The sequence below is a fragment of the Somniosus microcephalus genome, chromosome 7 (assembly GCF_052327205.1).
Source record: "Somniosus microcephalus isolate GS21.2 chromosome 7, FLI_Smic_1.0, whole genome shotgun sequence".
Taxonomy (NCBI): Eukaryota; Metazoa; Chordata; class Chondrichthyes; order Squaliformes; family Somniosidae; genus Somniosus; species Somniosus microcephalus.
Genome location: NC_140993.1, coordinates 78,673,407 through 78,690,988, shown reverse-complemented (window position 1 = coordinate 78,690,988; position 17,582 = coordinate 78,673,407). Strand labels below are relative to the sequence as shown.

The following is a 17,582-nucleotide window of genomic DNA, read 5'->3' as shown; positions in this document are numbered from 1 at the left end:
AGATAAGTGCATAGTTAAAGTCAAGGAATGCCAATTCTTCGGTATGATTTATACACCAGATGGAGTCAAGCCAAGTCCAGAGAAGATTGCGGCGATTGCTGAAATGAAACCACCCAAAGATAAGAAAGAACTGAGGAGTTACCTTGGCTTGGTCCAATACATGAGTTCTTTCGTCCCACACATGTCGGAACATACAACAAATCTCAGAGAGCTATTGAAAGAAGACGCCAAATACCAATGGTCTGAATCACACGAAAGGAATTTCAAACAACTTCAAGAACTATTGTGCAAGGAAACAAGTCTGTCATATTATGACAGAAGAAAACCAGTCACTCTGCAAGTAGACGCTTCTACCAGAGGACTAGGAGCAGCTCTGGTGCAGGAAGGAAAGCCGATAGCTTTCGCATCAAAGGCCTTGACGTCAGCCGAGACGAGATACGGCAACATAGAAAGAGAACTATTAGCAGTAGTGTACGGATGCGAGAAATTCCATACATATCTATATGGCAGGCGATTTACAATAGAGAGTGACCATCGTCCACTAGAACAGATCTATAAGAAGAATCTGTGCAAAGCGCCTGCAAGACTGCAAAGACTACTTCTAAGGATCCAAAGCTATGACTTCACGCTTAAATATAAGCCAGGAAAGGAAATGGTGCTAGCAGATGCGTTGTCTCGATTGTCACCATATGAGAAACATGAGGTGGAGGGCCTAACAGTAAAAATCCACCACCTCGTGAATGTTACCCCCACAAAGCTCAGTCAAATCAGAGATGAGACTAGCAAAGATGAGGAATTGCAACTACTCACACAACAAGTAATACAGGGGTGGCCGGAGAGAATCCAGCAGGTACAGGCGACAATTCATCAATACTGGACGATTAAAGATGATATTGCAGTAGAAGACGGTATTCTCCTTGCTGGATCGAGGATCATCGTGCCAAAGACGATGCAGACACAACTTCTCCATCTCATACATGAAGGCCACATGGGAATGGAGAAATGCAAGCTGAGAGCCAGGTCAGCTGTATACTGGATAAGCATGTGCAAAAATATCGAACAGATGGTCTCTGCATGTGGTATATGCCAGAAATACAGAAATGCACAACAGAAAGAGGAGATGATACCTAGTGAAATGCCGTCAAGACCATGGCCCACTGTTGGGGCAGATCTCTTCATGTGCAATCAAGAATGGTATCTCATAGTGGCAGATTACTATTCCAAGTTTCCTTTTGTGAGAAGGATGAAAGACTTGAGAGCCACAACTACCACCAGGATTGCAAAGAGCTTGTTTGCTGAACAAGGAATCCCAGAAAAGATAATCTGTGACAATGGAACCCAGTTCACATCGAGTGAATTCAGAGCTCTGGCAGAAAAGTATGGGTTCAAAATAGTAACCTCATCCCCACATTTCCCAAGGGGACACGGGTTCATCGAAAGACAGATCCAGACTGTCAAGAGAACTCTCATCAAAAGTAGTGAGATGGGGGAAGACCAAGACCTTGCCCTCCTGTCACTCAGATCAACACCACTGAAAGCAGACATGAAATCACCTGTGGAATTGCTGAATGGGAGGAAGTTTAAGACTACACTACCAGCAAAAATACACCCTCCCCAGGACCAGGAGGACTTCAGACAAAAGCTGGCAGAAGCACAAATCGTAGGAAGCAAACATTACGATAAACATGCAAAGGCGCTACCAGAATTGCTGAATGGACAATCAGTGCATGTGCAAGACCCGGTGTTGAAAACCTGGAATCCAGCCAAGGTCATTGGAAAAGCTGATACTCCAAGATCCTACTTCATAGAGACTGAACCTGGTAACCAATACAGATGGAACAGACTCCACATCAGACCTTCACCTGAACTGGATAAGCAGCAGACAACATCAGCAACATTGACAACACCAGCTACCACAAGCAGTACAACACCAGAAACAAGCGCTACAAATCAAACAACCACGAGCATGCACACTCCAACTCCAAAGGCGACAGCAACAACAACAACGAGAGCGGAACACACCAAAACACCGCAGAGAGGAATGGTCACCACCAAATCCACAAGATGGAGGGACAACATCCAACCACCTGAGCGATATCGCAAATTTAAAAAAAACTCACGATTCTTTGTAGTTGATAATAATAGTTTAGATATAATATTTGTTCATTTAAATTGTTAAATTTCATGTTTTAGTTTTTTTGAGAAAGAGGGATGTTACATTGCTATAGTATCACATCGTTAAATGGAACTACTTTGGTATGGTGTAGTTAAACTGCTATGTGGCACACAGTGCACGGGCAGTGCACAGTGCAGCGTCGGACATCTTGTATCACTCCGCACCATGCGGCAGCACTGTAACAAAAGCAAGAATACAGCTTAGTAAAAGCACGAACTAAAATGAACTAAAAGTGTCTGTAATATATATAGTATAAGAACACAAGGAGACACAACAGCGCCCAGTGACCACCCCCCACCCCCCGCAAAATCCAGCCCAATGGCACTGAAATTCTGCAGGAGTTCTCTGATCTCCTATTGTAACTCTGGCAGAAGCCACAGGGAAAGGGTGTAAGTGACTGGAATTATGGTGGGAGACCAGGAGAACCCTATCATAATATGGTAGAATTCTTCATTAAGAGATGGAGAGCGAAGTAGTTGACTCAGAGACAAGGGTCCTGAATTTAAATAAAGGAAACTACGGTTGGATAGGCAATGGCAAACATTCAAAGATCGCATGGATGAACTATGGAATTTGTTCATCCCAGTTTGGCATAAAAATAAAACAAAAAAGGTGACTCAACCATGGCTAACAAGATTCTGAATTTAAATAAAGGAAACTACGATGGTATGAGGCGAGAGTTGGGTAGGATTGATTGGGGAATGTCACTCAAAGGGTTGACGGTGGATAGGCAATGGCAAACATTCAAAGATCGCATGGATGAACTACAGAATTTGTTCATCCCAGTTTGGCATAAAAATAAAACAAAAAAGGTGACTCAACCATGGCTAACAAGGGAAATTAGGGATAGCATAAGATCCAAGGAGAGGACATATGAATTGGCCAGAGAAAGCAGTAAACCTGAGGATTGGGAGCAGTTTAGGATTCAACAAAGGAGGACAAAGGGATTAATTAAGAGGGGGAAAATAGAGTATGAGGGTAAGCTTTCAGGGAACATAAAAACTGACTGTAAAAGCTTTTATAGGTATATGAAGAGAAAAAGATTGGTGAAGTCAAGCATAAGTCCCTTGCAGTCAGAATATGGGGAATTTATAATGGGGAACAAAGAAATGGCTGACCAATTAAATACATACTTTGGTTCTGTCTTCACAAAGGAGTACAGAAATAACCTCCCAGAGATGTTGGGGAACATAGGGTCTAATTAAAGGAAGGAACTGAAAGAAATCAGTATTTGTAGGGAAATGGTGTTAAGGAAATTGATGGGATTGAAGGCCGATAAATCCCCAGGGCCTGATAATCTACATCTTAGGGTACTTAAGGAAGTGGCTCTCGAAATAGTAGATGCATTGCTGGTCATCTTCCAAAATCCTATAGACTCTGGAACAGTACTCATGGATTGGAGGGTTGCTAATGTTACCCCACTATTCAAAAAAGGTGGTAGAGAGAAAACAGGGAATTACAGGCCGGTAAGCCTGACATTGGTAGTGGGGAAAATGCTAGAGTCCATTATAAAAGATGTAATAGCAGAGCACTTGGAAAACAGTGACCGGATCAGACAAAGTCAACATGGATATACAAAAGGTAAATCGTGCTTGACTAATCTACTGGAATTTTTTGAGGATGTAACTGGTAAAATAGATAAGGGAGAACCAGTGGATGTGGTGTATTTGGACTTTCAAAAGGCTTTCTATAAAGTCCCGCCTAAGAGATTAGCATGTAAAGTTAAGGCACATGGGATTGGGGGCAAGGTATTGACTTGGATAGAGAACTGGTTGGCAGACAGAAAGCAAAGAGTTGGAATAAACGGGTCTTTTTCCGAGTGGCAGGCAGTGACTAGTGGGGTACCGCATGGATCGGCCCTTGGACCCCAGCTATTCACAATATATATTAATGATCTAGACGTGGGAACTAGATGTAATATCTCCAAGTTTGCAGACGACACAAAGCTGGGTGGGCGTGTGTGCTGTGAGGAGGATGTCGAGAAACTCTTGTATGATTTGGACAGGTTGGGTGATTGGGCAGAAGCATGGCAGATGCAATATAATGTGGATAAATGCGAGGTTATCCACTTTGGTGTCAAAAACAGAAGGCAGATTATTATCTGAATGGCAATAGATTGGGAGAAGGGGAAGTGCAACGAGACCTGGGCGTCCTTGTGCACCAGTCGCTGAAGGTAAGCATGCAGGTGCAGCAGGCGGTTAAGAAGGCAAATGGTATGTTGGCCTTCATAGCGAGAGGGTTTGAGTATAGGAACAAGGATGTCTTGCTGCAGTTTTACAGGGCCTTGGTGAGACCACATCTTGAGTATTGTGTGCAGTTTTGGTCGCCTTATCTGAGGAAGGATGTTCTTGCCATGGAAGGAGTGCAGTGAAGATTCACCAGGCTGATACCTGGAATGGCAGGAATGACGCATGAGGAGAGATTGGGTCGATTGGGCTTATACTCGCTGGAGTTTAGAAGAATGAGAGGGGATCTCATTGAAACTTATAAAATTCTAACAGGACTAGACAGACTAGATGCAGGAAGGATGTTCCCAATGGTCAGGGAGTCCAGAACCAGGGGTCACAGTCTAAGGATAAGGGGTAAGCCATTTAGGACAGAGATGAGGAGGAATTTCTTCACCCAGAGAGTGGTGAACCTGTGGAATTCTCTACCACAGAAGGCAGTAGAGGTCAATTCATTAAATATATTCAAGGAGTTAGATATATTTCTTAAGGCTAAAGGGATCAAGGGATTTGGAGAGAAGGCAGGAACAGGGTACTGAGTTTGGATGATCAGCCATGATCTCATTGAATGGCGGAGCAGGCTCGAGGGGCTGAATGGCCTACTTCTGCTCCTATCTTCTATGTTTCTATGTTAACCCCTGTGGAATTTCAGGGCCTATCAATCAAAAGTGACCACCCAGATTTTGCTGAAACTGTTAGTTAGACTTGTTTGTATGTGTTTAGGTTTTAACAAATTTTGCCCACATAGTTGCTGGAAGTGCGAGCTGATAATGGCGCAGAGAGAACTATAGGTCATCTGCGTCCTTGTGAACAATGAGAGACAAACTCCTTAACCAATGAGGTTAAAGGATTGAGGAATAAACAGAGGAAGGACCGAGAAGGAGGATGAATCAGAGTGGGTGAATTCAATGTCAAATCAGGTACAAAAAGAGAAATAAAGAGAGGGAAAGAAAGATTGAATTTGGAGAGAGAGAAAAGAGATAGAAAGGAAAAGTAAGAAAAAAATTGAAAAATTAAAAAATTTACATTTTTAAATCTCCAACAATTTACAACCTGAAGGAATGAGACACTTATAATTGTTCACTTCTGAGCAAGAGAGGTTGATTGGCAGTCATTAACAGTTATGTTATTAAAAGGGTACTTATGCTGTTAATGACTAGATAACTTTCCGTGGCGTAAATGCAGCAACTTCATGATAATCATGGGGTGGTTAAGTGCATTATGCAGTTTTCGCGAAGCAACTTGTGACGATTCGCAATTTTTTTTATATTCGTTCCTGGGATGTGGGCATCACTGGCAAGGCCTTCACCACACGGCCTGCAGCGGTTCAAGAAGGCGGCTCACCACCACCTTCTCAAGGGCAACTAGGGATGGGCAAGAAATGCTGGCCTTGCCAGCGACGCCCATATTCCATGAACAAATATTTTGAAAAATTCACAGGGTTTCTCTTCCTCACCTCAAGTTGCTGGCCAATTTGCATATTAATAACAGCGTGCATCATTCAGACGCCATTATTTTTTCAGCAAAATCTGGACCAATTTTATTTTAGTAACTGATTTCAAGACCAATTTTAATTTTGCTTCCACCCCAAGTTCATGGGGCATAATGGGCCGGATAAAGGGGTGGAGACACATGACGCTGGGTTTCCACCCATTTGCACATGATGTGCATTTCAGCTGGACTTAGGGATGGATACAAAAAACTGTGTCGTTCTCAGTACTTGAAGGTCCTACCTTTGTGATTATCTTGGGATGAGGGTCAGTAGAATTCTCAGCAATTTCTATTTTCCCGGGTGACTTCCACAGATTCTCTTTTACATTAATTGTTATGACAGAGGTCGTGCCCAGAGGCAAGACGGCCATATCCTTTGCGGCAATTATCAGCCGATAGGAATCTTCCTTTGTCGGATCAAGTGAATTATATCCTGTAAAAAATACAATTTTAGTAAAACATTTTTCTTCATGCCGCCTTCATGAAGAGCTGGTTGACAATAAACCTTTCTTTCATTGGAGTAAGATGTACATTCATCTTTTGATCACAGTGATATGATGTGTTTCTAATTGTGATTTTGGAAACAAATGTTTGGTGGAAACTTTTTCATAAAGACAATCCTCTTTTAAAATCTGCTGACACAAATTTAGTATCTATATACTGTAACATTCTGTACCCAGCAGATGTCCATTTAATGATGGGCTTAAATGTGCAGTTAGCAAATATACAATTGATTACATGAACCAATCTAAAGCAGTTTGATTCAATTGCTAGGTACCAATAAGGAACAAATTGTTCAAGTTCTTCCACTATTTATGTCTGTTATTTTCCTTCTTCATTTAGGTTAATGTATGATGTAACAAAGATAATCCACAATTCTGAAAATATATCACACATTTTAACCATAAAATCAATTATTTAATGTTAGAAATGCCTGTAACATGTTTTGGCCTACCCCGCTGCCTAAAGCCTGGGGCTTGAGTTAGCAACTTCACATTGTTGTGGTGCTGATGATTTCCAATTGCAGTGGATAAATTCAGTGTGTGCCAGTGTGTGTATGAGCGTCTGTGTGTGTGTGAGAGAGAGAGAGAGAGAGAGAGAGAAATTGAAATAGTGTACTATGACAACTAGGCAGAAAATTTACAATTAACTGAGCTGCAAGCAGTGGAAAAACATCCTGCTGCTCTGGGACTACAGTACCCAGAATGTACCAGAACAAGTCACATCACATGACAAGCAAGTAGAAAGGGATTGGGAAGTTCTAGGGAGAGGTGGGATAGAAGGGAGCAGGAGCCGGCGGGGGTGGGGGGTGCAGGGAGTGGGAGACAGGAATAGGAAAGAAGAAAAAGAAAGGTCGTGAAAAAGATTGAGAAGGAGAAGGGGAAGGAGAGCAGACTACAGAAAGAAGGGAGAGGGGACTGGAGGGTGATAGAAGAGTGAAAGGGGACTGGAGGGATACCAGAAAAGGAAAGCAGTGAGGGGAGGGGCAAGGGGAGAATTGGTGGAGGCAGAGGGAAGGGGTGTATAAAGTAAGGAATGGGAAGAGGGGGAAAGGAGGGGAGATGGGAGAGAAGATGGAGTGGGAGATAGGAGAAAAGGAGAGGGGAAGGGGAGTTGAAGACGGGAGGAGGAAAGGGAGAGGAGGAGTGCGGGAGAGGGAAAAAGCAGGAGTTGAGGGTAAAGAGGAGGAGCGTAGAGAGGGGTTGAGGAGAGGTGAGAAGGGAAGGAGGTGAAAAGAGTGGGAGGGATACGAAGAAGAAAATAACTTCAGTGTAAGTGGTGGAAAAACATTTTTAAAAAAGTAGAGTAAGTTAAAAATTCTGTGCTACAAATAGGAAGAAAGTTTAGCGTAGGAAGGAAGGAAGAGCGAGCAGGTAAATAAAGTACTTGCATCTTAAGCAAATATTATAAATCTATGAGGTTGTTAATGTATATAGACAATTGGACAGAAGAGGTTTTGGGTAGGACAGATCCAGGTTACTGTATCACAGTAGTCGTAAGGTTTACTATTTGTTTAACCTGAGTCAGTGATATATTTCTTCAGTAAATTTGCTGTTTCACAGTGATGGGCAAACTGCTGTCATATTTATACTATGGCAGGGCCACAGTAAATAGTATGGTCTAGAAATTCATCTTGAGCAGTAGCGCAAAATAGGTGGTATTGTCCCGGCCGCTCGTTATACACCCGCCTGATATTCAGTTCCATTGACTTTACTATCAGGCGGGGTGTGTAACAGCCATTCGATGGGATACCCCCAAATTTTGCGCTACTTCATAAGACGAATTTCTACCCTTAAAACTCCCACTACCTGTGAGCAACTTGACAGGAGATTAACTAGTCTTACTTCCAGTTACAGTGCTTCAGGCAATACTTAGCATAGTATTCATTAATTGTACTTTATACAATATCATACATGTGTGTTTTAACATGAATTTATCTGAACTAAAGTGATGCTTTAATAACATTTATATTTTAACTGTGATAGCACAGTGACAGATACATTCCGATATCACGGTATCACCACCTGTATTTAAGTGTAAATATGGCATTCTCAAAAATGATGATGTAGAAAAGTGTCCTGTGGTTTAAATTGCCATGTTGGTAGAAGAGAGATCTTTTGGTCAACATACCATCTTCAGTTGTGGAGATTGCCCCAGTTTCATTATCAATCTGGAAAAACATTATGTTATCCGTTTTTGGTATCTGCTGTGAGATGCTGTACTCGATTTTACCATTAGGAGTTTTGGGGTCATCCAAATCGGTGGCATTTACATACATGAAAGGCTTGCCTGTGAATAGCAAGAGACAATGAATTTACCAAGAGACAATGAATTTACTTTATAAACATATAAATTTTACTCCCCCCTGTAGTGTATGTACCTTTAAGAGAGAACTACTTATGCAGCTCCTGTATACTGTAGTACCGGCAGTGACCACACCTGTATATAAGCCTTGAGCATGCCTCTGTACCCCCAGTCTTGAGACTACCCTACTCCAGTAAACACCTGTTGATTGTTTACAGCATCCGTGTAGTTATTGGAAAACATCATACTCTCAGAATCACGGATCTAACAGTGGCGACGAGTGTCGATTCGAATCTACCTGCAACTCTGCATTTCCCTTCAAGGATTCACTCCGGGAGGGCGGTGGAAGAAAGTCGAGGCCAGAACCCCAGGCGTCGACCACGAGCAACCGCCCAGTCGTCCGGCAGAGAGTGAACATCGCAGGGGAGGCTGTTGAGAGCCGGGCTTAGTTGCCCAGCCACGACGATCAGCAACAGACTGGCAACAGGACAGCGCAGACCCTTCCCAGACAGCGGCGGCTGGAGCCGACCGACGGCAGAGAAAAAGCCGAGCAGCGTCGACGGGGTAAGAGAGAGGGTGAAGCGCACAGGGCGCAGCCGGTGGTTGAAAACCGAGCGGCGTCGAGGAAAAACAAAACAGAGAGAGAGAGGGTAAAGCAGCAGCCGGGTTCAGGACCGAGCGGCGGAAACGGGAAAGGCGCACAGGAAAACGCGCAGAGCACAGCCAGGGCTCAAGGGCTGAACAGTGTCCGCGGGGAGAAGAAGGGAGAGCGCGGGAGATGCCATTGAGCCGCGGAGAAGAAGGAAGAGCGCGGGAGACGCCATTTTTAGAAGCCGCAGCGGAGAAGAAGGGCGAGCGCGGGAAGAAAGGAAAGCATGGGAGACGCCATTTTGTGCCAGCGGAGAAGAAGGGGGAGCACGGGAGACGCCATTTTTGACAGTTAAATCACACCCAGGGATGCCGAAGAGTGGCAGTATCTCTACGTTCGACAATGAAGTCGAAGATTGGGCGACATATGTGGAACGTATTGAGGTGTACTGCAGGGCGAAAGAAGTGCCAGATGCTAGGAAAGCACTGGTTTTGTTAAATTCCATGGGTGCAAAAACTTATGGCTTACTGCAAAACCTAATAACCCCAGAGAAGCCTGTGGATAAGAATTTCGAAAGCATAGTAGAAATCCTACAGGACCACTTAAACCCCACACCGCTGCTGATAGCAGAAAGATTTAAGTTCCACAAAAGAACCAGCATAAAGACGAAAGTAATGCTGAGTACTTAACGGAACTGCGCAAGCTATCGAAACACTGCCGGTTTGGAGTGGGACTAGCAGATACATTAAGGGACAAGTTTGTGTGTGGGCTTCAAAGTGAAGGAACCCAGAAACGGCTTCTATCAGAAAAGGATCTTACGCTGGACAAGGCTTTCAGCATGGCAGTATCACACGAAGCAGCCGCAAGGGGCGCTGCAGAGATACAACGGAGACCGCAAGAATATGGCACCAATGAAATGTCATATGGAACAGGGAAGTGTTATCGCTGCGGCAGAACAACACATGACCAGAAGGATTGTTGGTTCAAGGACCAAGTGTGCAGACAGTGTGGAAAAGCAGGACACATAGCAAGAGTCTGCAGGTCTGGGAAGAAAACCAACAGCAAGAAATCTCCACAGGAGAAGTACAAAAAGGTACATAAGGTGATGGACAGTAGTTCAGGCGAACAGAAACGTGATACAGACTCCGGAAGCAAGGAGCTGGGTTGTCTGAAACTACATAAGGTAACCAAAATGGAGGATCACCAGACTATCTGGGTCACACTCAAGATAGACGGAGTCCAAGTGAAAATGGAATTGGACACAGGATCAGCCCTAACAGTCATAAACCAAAGGGACTACAAGCGGCTATTTTCACATATACCCTTGAAAGCTACAGAGATTGTCTTGAAGACGTACACGGGGCAAAAAGTCTACCCCAAAGGAAAAATAAGGGTGAAAGTGATATACAAAGGCCAGGAAATACCTAAAATGGACCTATATGTATTGCCAGATGGAGGACCACCACTACTAGGACGTGAATGGATCCAGAAGATACAATTAGATTGGCATTCCATACAGGCACTGAAGCTTGAGGCCAAAAAGGATGACAACGTCACACCTGGACGACTGTCAAAAATGCTAACTGACGCAAAAGAAGTGTTCCAGGAGGGACTCGGAACACTAAAAGGCATAACAGCAACGATTAAAATAGAGGAAAATGCAAGCCCAAAGTTTCTTAAGGCCAGACCAGTGCCTTATGCGATCAGACCAGCTGTCGAAGCAGAGCTGGAAGGGTTGGAACGTTCAGGAGTACTGTCCAAAGTAGACTGGAGCGAGTGGGCTATACCCATCGTTCCTGTAATGAAGAGGTCGTTGAGTAATACGCCTGGGGAACCAAAGAAGGTCCACATCTGTGGGGATTTTAAGGTGACAGTGAACCCAGTCCTTCACACGGTACAATATCCGCTTCCGCGAATTGAGGATATTTTCGCCTCGCTATCTGGAGGTAAACGCTTCACCAAAATTGATCTAGCCCAGGCGTACTTGCAAATGGAGGTAGAAGAAGCCTCAAAACAATACCTCACGATCAACACTCATAAAGGTCTCGACCAATACAACTGGCTGGTATTCGGTAGCATCAGCTCCGGCTATTTGGCAAAGGGCGATGGATCAAGTCCTGCAAGGGATTCCAGGGACCCAGTGTTATTTGGACGACATCCTGGTCACGGGCGAAAATGACAGTGATCACCTCGCCAACCTGGAGAAGGTGCTCACTAGATTAAAGGAATATGGGCTACGAGCTAATCGCCACAAGTGCGAGTTTTTCCAGAAGCAGATCTCGTATTGTGGCCACGTTATTGATGAAGAGGGGTTACATAAGTCCCCTGAAAAGATTGAGGCAGTAGTCAAGGCTCCAGCACTGGAAAATGTGTCACAGCTGAGGTTGTTCCTCGGGCTGGTGAACTACTACCATAAGTTGTTACCAAATTTGTCTACAGTATTACACCCACTGAACACCCTACTGCAAACGGGGGTACCATGGAAGTGGAATGACGAACGTAAACGAGCTTTCCAGAAGTGCAAAGAATTGATCACATCAAAAGAGGTGTTGGCCCATTTCAACCCAGCACTACCAATTCGTTTGGCATGTGATGCATCACCCTATGGTATTGGAGCGGTGCTGTCGCACAAATTCCCAGACGGGTTGGAGAGGCCAGTAGCCTTTGCATCTCGATCACTAACCTCAGCCGAGCGCAACTACGCCCAGATTGACAGGGAGGCCCTCAGCCTAGTATGGGGAGTAAAAAAATTCAACCACTCTCTGCACGGGCAGAAGTTCACCTTGCTGACTAACCACCAACCACTTGTCTCCATCTTTAATCCAAAGAAGGGCGTTCCGGTGATGACTGCACAACGGTTACAAAGATGGGCCCTTTTTCTAGGGACGAACCAATATGAAATAGAATAAAAAGCATGAAACAGCATGGAAACGCTGATGGGCTATCACGCCTGCCACTGCCTACTGTGGAGGAAGCACCAGCAGTTGACACTATTGAGATATTTTATTCGTCAATAATTGAACGATTGCCAGTAACTAACGCGGATATAGAGAAGGAGACCCGCAATGATCCGACACTGTCTCGGGTATATGATTTGACGGTGAGGGGATGGCCAACCCATGGCGACTCACTGTTGCCAGCATTCTCATCCAGAAGAGAACAGCTGTCAGTATGCCAGGGGACAGTGATGTGTGGATCCCGAGTGGTGATTCCACCCAAGTTAAGGGAGAGAGTGCTAAATGAGCTTCATGAAGGTCATCTGGGAGGGGTGAAAATGAAAAGCCTTGCTAGGGCTTATGTGTGGTGGCCGGGGATCGATCAACAAATCGAGGGCCTAACCAAGAGCTGCTCAGGATGCCAGAAGGTCTAAAATGCACCATCACATGCCCCTCTACACCCATGGGAGTGGCCCTCCTCTCCATGGCAACGGGTGCATATTGATTTTGCTGGTCCATTCATGGACTCAATGTTCTTAATAGCAGTGGATGTTCACTCAAAATGGCTGTCCTCAACCACTACAGAGAAAACGATTGCAGTCCTACGGGCCATATTTGCCAGGAACGGCTTGCCAGAGCAGATTTGCTCTGATAATGGACCACAGTTTGTGTCCGAAATTTTTGGAAATTTATGAGAAGGAATGGGGTAAGGCATTACACATCCGCCCCGTATCATCCAGCCACAAATGGATTGGCTGAGAGGTTCGTACAAACCTTTAAAAAGGCGATAAAGGCTATGTGCGATGATGAAATTCCACTACAGCATAAGGTGGACAGTTTCCTGTTAGCCTACAGAAATGCGACACATGCAGTTACCAACCAGACCCCGGCCATGATGTTCTTTAACCGAAGGTTGAGATCTCGTCTGGATTTGCTCAGACCAAATGTGCGAAGAAATGTTGAGGATAAACAATTCCAACACATCAATGAGAAGCCGACAAGGAGCTTCAATGTAGGACAACCAGTCTTGGCCCGTGACTACCGAACAGAGAAATGGCAACCCGGAACGATATGCACAAGGCAGGGGCCATTAATGTACATAGTGGATGTCGGGGAGAACATTGTGAGACGCCACATCGATCAGATCTTAGCGTTACAGGAACGAGTCAACCCCACGTCTCGCGTACCTGGGGATGAACCCGACATACCGGTAGCACCTACCTCAGAAACAGTAGCAGTGGAAACTGATGAACTAACCGACGAAAAGGGGCCAGAATCGCCTCCGCACCAAGAACAAGAACCTCAGGAAAGGCGCTATCCAGAAAGGATCAGGAAGCCGCCCCAAAGACTGAATCTATAAATGGACTATTTCTGTTTAATGTGCATGTTAAAGTGTTAATTGTTATTTGAATATTATGGGTACTGCTAATCTAAAAGGGGAGGAATTGTAGTGTATGTACCTTTAAGAGAGAACTACTTTTGCAGCTCCTGTATACTGTAGTACCGGCAGTGACCACACCTGTATATAAGCCTTGAGCATGCCTCTGTACCCCCAGTCTTGAGACTATCCTACTCCAGTAAACACCTGTTGATTGTTAAGTTACAGCATCCCTGTAGTTATTGGAAAACATCATACTCTCAGAATCACGGATCGAACACCCCCCCACCTTTGAAAGCTCTGCTTTGTACGGAGGTACAGTACCACAGATGCCAGCAACCTGGCAGTGTCCTAGGCCCAACCATCTTCAGCTGCTTCATCAATGGCCTTCCCTCCAACATAATGTCAGAAATCGGGATGTTCGCTGATGACTGCACATTGTTCAGTGCCATTCACAACTCCTCAGATAATGAAGCAGTCCATGCCCGCATGCAACAGGTCCTGGACGACGTTCAGGCTTGGGCTGATAAGTGGCAGGTAACATTCGCGCCACAGAAGTGCCAGGAAATAATTATCTCCAACAAGCGAGAGTCTAACCACCACCCCATGACATTCAATGGCATTACCATCGCCGAATTCCCCACCAGGAGCATCCTCGGGGTCACCATTGACCAGAAACTTAACTGGACCAGCCACATAAATACAGTGGCAACACGAGCAGGTCAGAGGCTAGGTATTCTGCAGCAAGTGTCTCACCTCCTGACTCCCCAAAGCCTTTCTACCATCTACAAGGCACAAGTAAGGAGTGTAATGGAATACTCTCCACTTGCCTGGATGGGTGCAGCTCCAACAATGTTGTGTATGTACCTTTAAGGGAATAACTGGTCTCAGACTGCAGTACCGGCAGTGACCACCCCTGTATAAAAGGCCCTAGCAGGCTTCTGTAGTTTCAGTTTCCAGGTTGTCTCCATTCAGTAAAGACTTGTTATAATCAACTCCTGCAGTCCGTGTCTCAATTATACACGGACATAATACTGGCGACGAGTAAGAAACGAACTTACCTGCAACTCGGCAGCACCTCAGACGACGTTATTGAAGGTCGAAGCCAGAAGAAAACAAATAAAAATAACAATAATCCAAAGAAACTCGAGAAACGGGCGTCGACCGTGGGCAACCACCCTCCAAATCATCGAATTGAAAAGTGCAGGAGAGACTGTCGAGAGCCAGGCTTGGTTCTCCAGTCTGTGGTTTCCCAGCTAATCGGGCTGGTGGCAGGTAGTGCACTGATCCTTCCTGGGCTGCGGCGGGCTAGAGCTCGATCGGGTGGCTCTGCAACGGGGCCGGGCAGCGAGTCGGGAAGCAAAGAGAGAGAGAGAGGGTGGAGCACACAGGGCGCGGCCAGTGCTTCGAAGCCGGGCAGCGTTCGGACCTAAGAAGAGGAAGGGAAGTGTCCCAGAGGGTCCGCTCCACGACGGGAACGGTTCTTCAATTAACGGAGCAAATATTGAAGCGCGATAGAAAAATAAAAATAGCACACAGCGCGGCGTTGGCAGCAGCGATCGGGGAGGCGCGAAGACCATAGGGCGTCGCCATTACATGATAGTAAAATAAATATAATCGCCAACAACAGCGTTGGCAGCAGCGGCAGCGGCGGGAAAGTGCGGGAGGCGCCATCTTAACTCGGCGGGGAAGAAGGAAAAGCGCGGGAGGTGCCATTTTGATCCATCGGGGACGAAGGCAAAGCGCGGGAGGCGCCATCTTAGATTTTCAAGATGCCAAAGACTGGCGATATCACTGCCTTCGATAATGCAATAGAAGACTGGACCACATATGTGGAAAGAGTCGAGGTATATTGCGAGGCAAACGAAATAGCCGATGAGAAAGAGGCATCGGTATTGCTAAATTTAATGGGCGCAAGAACGTACGGCCTATTGCGGGACCTGATTACTCCAGCCAAACCGAAGGCGAAGAGTTTTAACGAAATTGTTGCTATCCTACAGGAACACCTAAATCCTACACCGCTGCTGATAGCAGAACGATTTAAATTCCACAGGAGAAATCAGCATAAAAATGAGAGCAATGCTGATTACCTTACGGAACTATGCAAGCTATCAAAGCACTGCCAGTTCGGAGCAGGACTGGCAGATACCTTACGGGACAAATTTGTCTGTGGACTCCTGAGTGAAGGAACCAAGAAGAGGTTACTCTCAGAGAAAGAGCTGACGCTAGATAAGGCTTTCAGCGTGGCAGTATCGTACGAAGCAGCAGCAAGGGGAGCTGCGGAAATACAACAAAAGCCACAGGAATACGGCACCCACGAAATGACACGGGGATTTGCAAAATGTTATCGCTGCGGCAGAACAAACCATGACCAGAAGGACTGCTGGTCCAAGGACAAAATATGCAGGCAATGCGGAAAGATGGGACACATTGCACGAGTTTGCAGGTCTGGGAAGAAGACCAACAACAACAAAAAGGCTACTAAGGAACCGTACAGGAAAGTACAAAAGATGGCGGACAGTAGTTCCGAAGACCAGATGAGCGATAGTGAATCCGGGAACAAGAGACTAAGCTGTCTCAAACTTCACAACAGAATCGCAAAAGAGGATCTCCGAACCATTTGGGTCACCCTCACGATAGCAGGGTCCCAAGTCAAAATGGAATTGGATACAGGATCAGCACTAACCGTCATGAATCGACGAGACTACGAGCGGCTATTCTCACACATACCCTTGAGAGAGACATCCATTGTCTTGAGGACGTATACGGGGCAAAAAGTATACCCCAGAGGAAAAATAAGGGTGCCTGTCGAATACAACGGCAAGAAAATACGGAAATTGTATCTCTACATTCTGCAAGATGGTGGACCACCATTATTGGGACGTGAATGGATCAGAAAGATAAGTTTAGACTGGCACTCCATTCAGGCACTGACGGTGGCTGGTAAAAAGGATGACGACGTCACTCCTGGACGATTGTCAACAATCTTAGCTGACGCCAAAGAGGTATTTCAACAAGAACTGGGCACTCTTAAAGGCGTAACCGCCTCGATAAAAATAGAGGAGAATGCAATTCCCAAGTTTTTCAAAGCAAGACCGGTACCATATGCAATTCGCCCAGCCGTCGAGGCAGAGCTGGAGAATCTGGAGAATGCAGGCGTGTTATCTAAGGTAGACTGGAGCGAGTGGGCGACACCCATCGTTCCTGTCATGAAGAAAACGTTAAACAATAAGTCTGAGGAGCCAAGGAAGGTTCGCATCTGTGGGGACTTCAAGGTGACGGTGAACCCAGTCCTTCACACAGTACAATATCCTCTTCCAAGGATAGAAGATATCTTCGCCTCACTATCTGGAGGGAAGCGTTTTACAAAAATTGACTTAGCACAAGCATATTTGCAGATGGAGGTTGAAGAATCCTCTAGGAAGTATCTCACGATAAACACTCACAGATGTCTTTACCAGTATAATCGACTGGTATTCGGAATAGCATCAGCTCCGGCGATACGGCAAAGAGCGATGGAACAAGTCCTGCAAGGGATTCCGGGGACTCAGTGTTACTTAGACGACATCCTAGTGACAGGTGAAGATGACAGTGAACACCTTGCCAACCTAGAGCAGGTGCTCACTAGACTACGTGAACATGGGCTACGAGCCAATCGCCCCAAGTGCGAGTTTTTTAAGAAACAGATATCGTATTGTGGCCACGTGATTGATGAAGAGGGGTTGCATAAGTCCCCTGACAAAATTGAAGCGGTAGTTAAGGCTCCAGCGCCTGAAAATGTGTCGCAACTGAGGTCATTCCTCAGATTGGTGAATTACTACCATAAGTTTTTGCCGAATTTGTCCACAATTCTGCATCCACTGAACGCCCTACTATGAATGGGAGTAGCATGGAAATGGAGCGATGAATGTAAGCGGGCCTTTCAGAAGAGTAAGGACCTAATCACTTCAAGAGAAGTATTGGCTCACTACAACCCATCACT

General features: G+C 45.5%; 1 protein-coding gene across 2 annotated transcripts in view; it reads right to left on the bottom strand.

Moving 5' to 3' along the window:
• cdh17 (cadherin 17, LI cadherin (liver-intestine)) overlaps positions 1-17,582 on the bottom strand; it is a 162,707-nt gene that overhangs the window by 94,529 nt on the left and 50,596 nt on the right. For both annotated transcript variants that reach the window (XM_085992656.1, XM_085992657.1), the window contains 2 exons: positions 8,524-8,682; positions 6,135-6,325 (listed from right to left, as the gene is read on the bottom strand). In XM_085992656.1, coding sequence (XP_085848782.1) covers positions 6,135-6,325; positions 8,524-8,682 — 350 coding nt within the window. The remainder of the gene's footprint in view (positions 1-6,134; positions 6,326-8,523; positions 8,683-17,582) is intronic.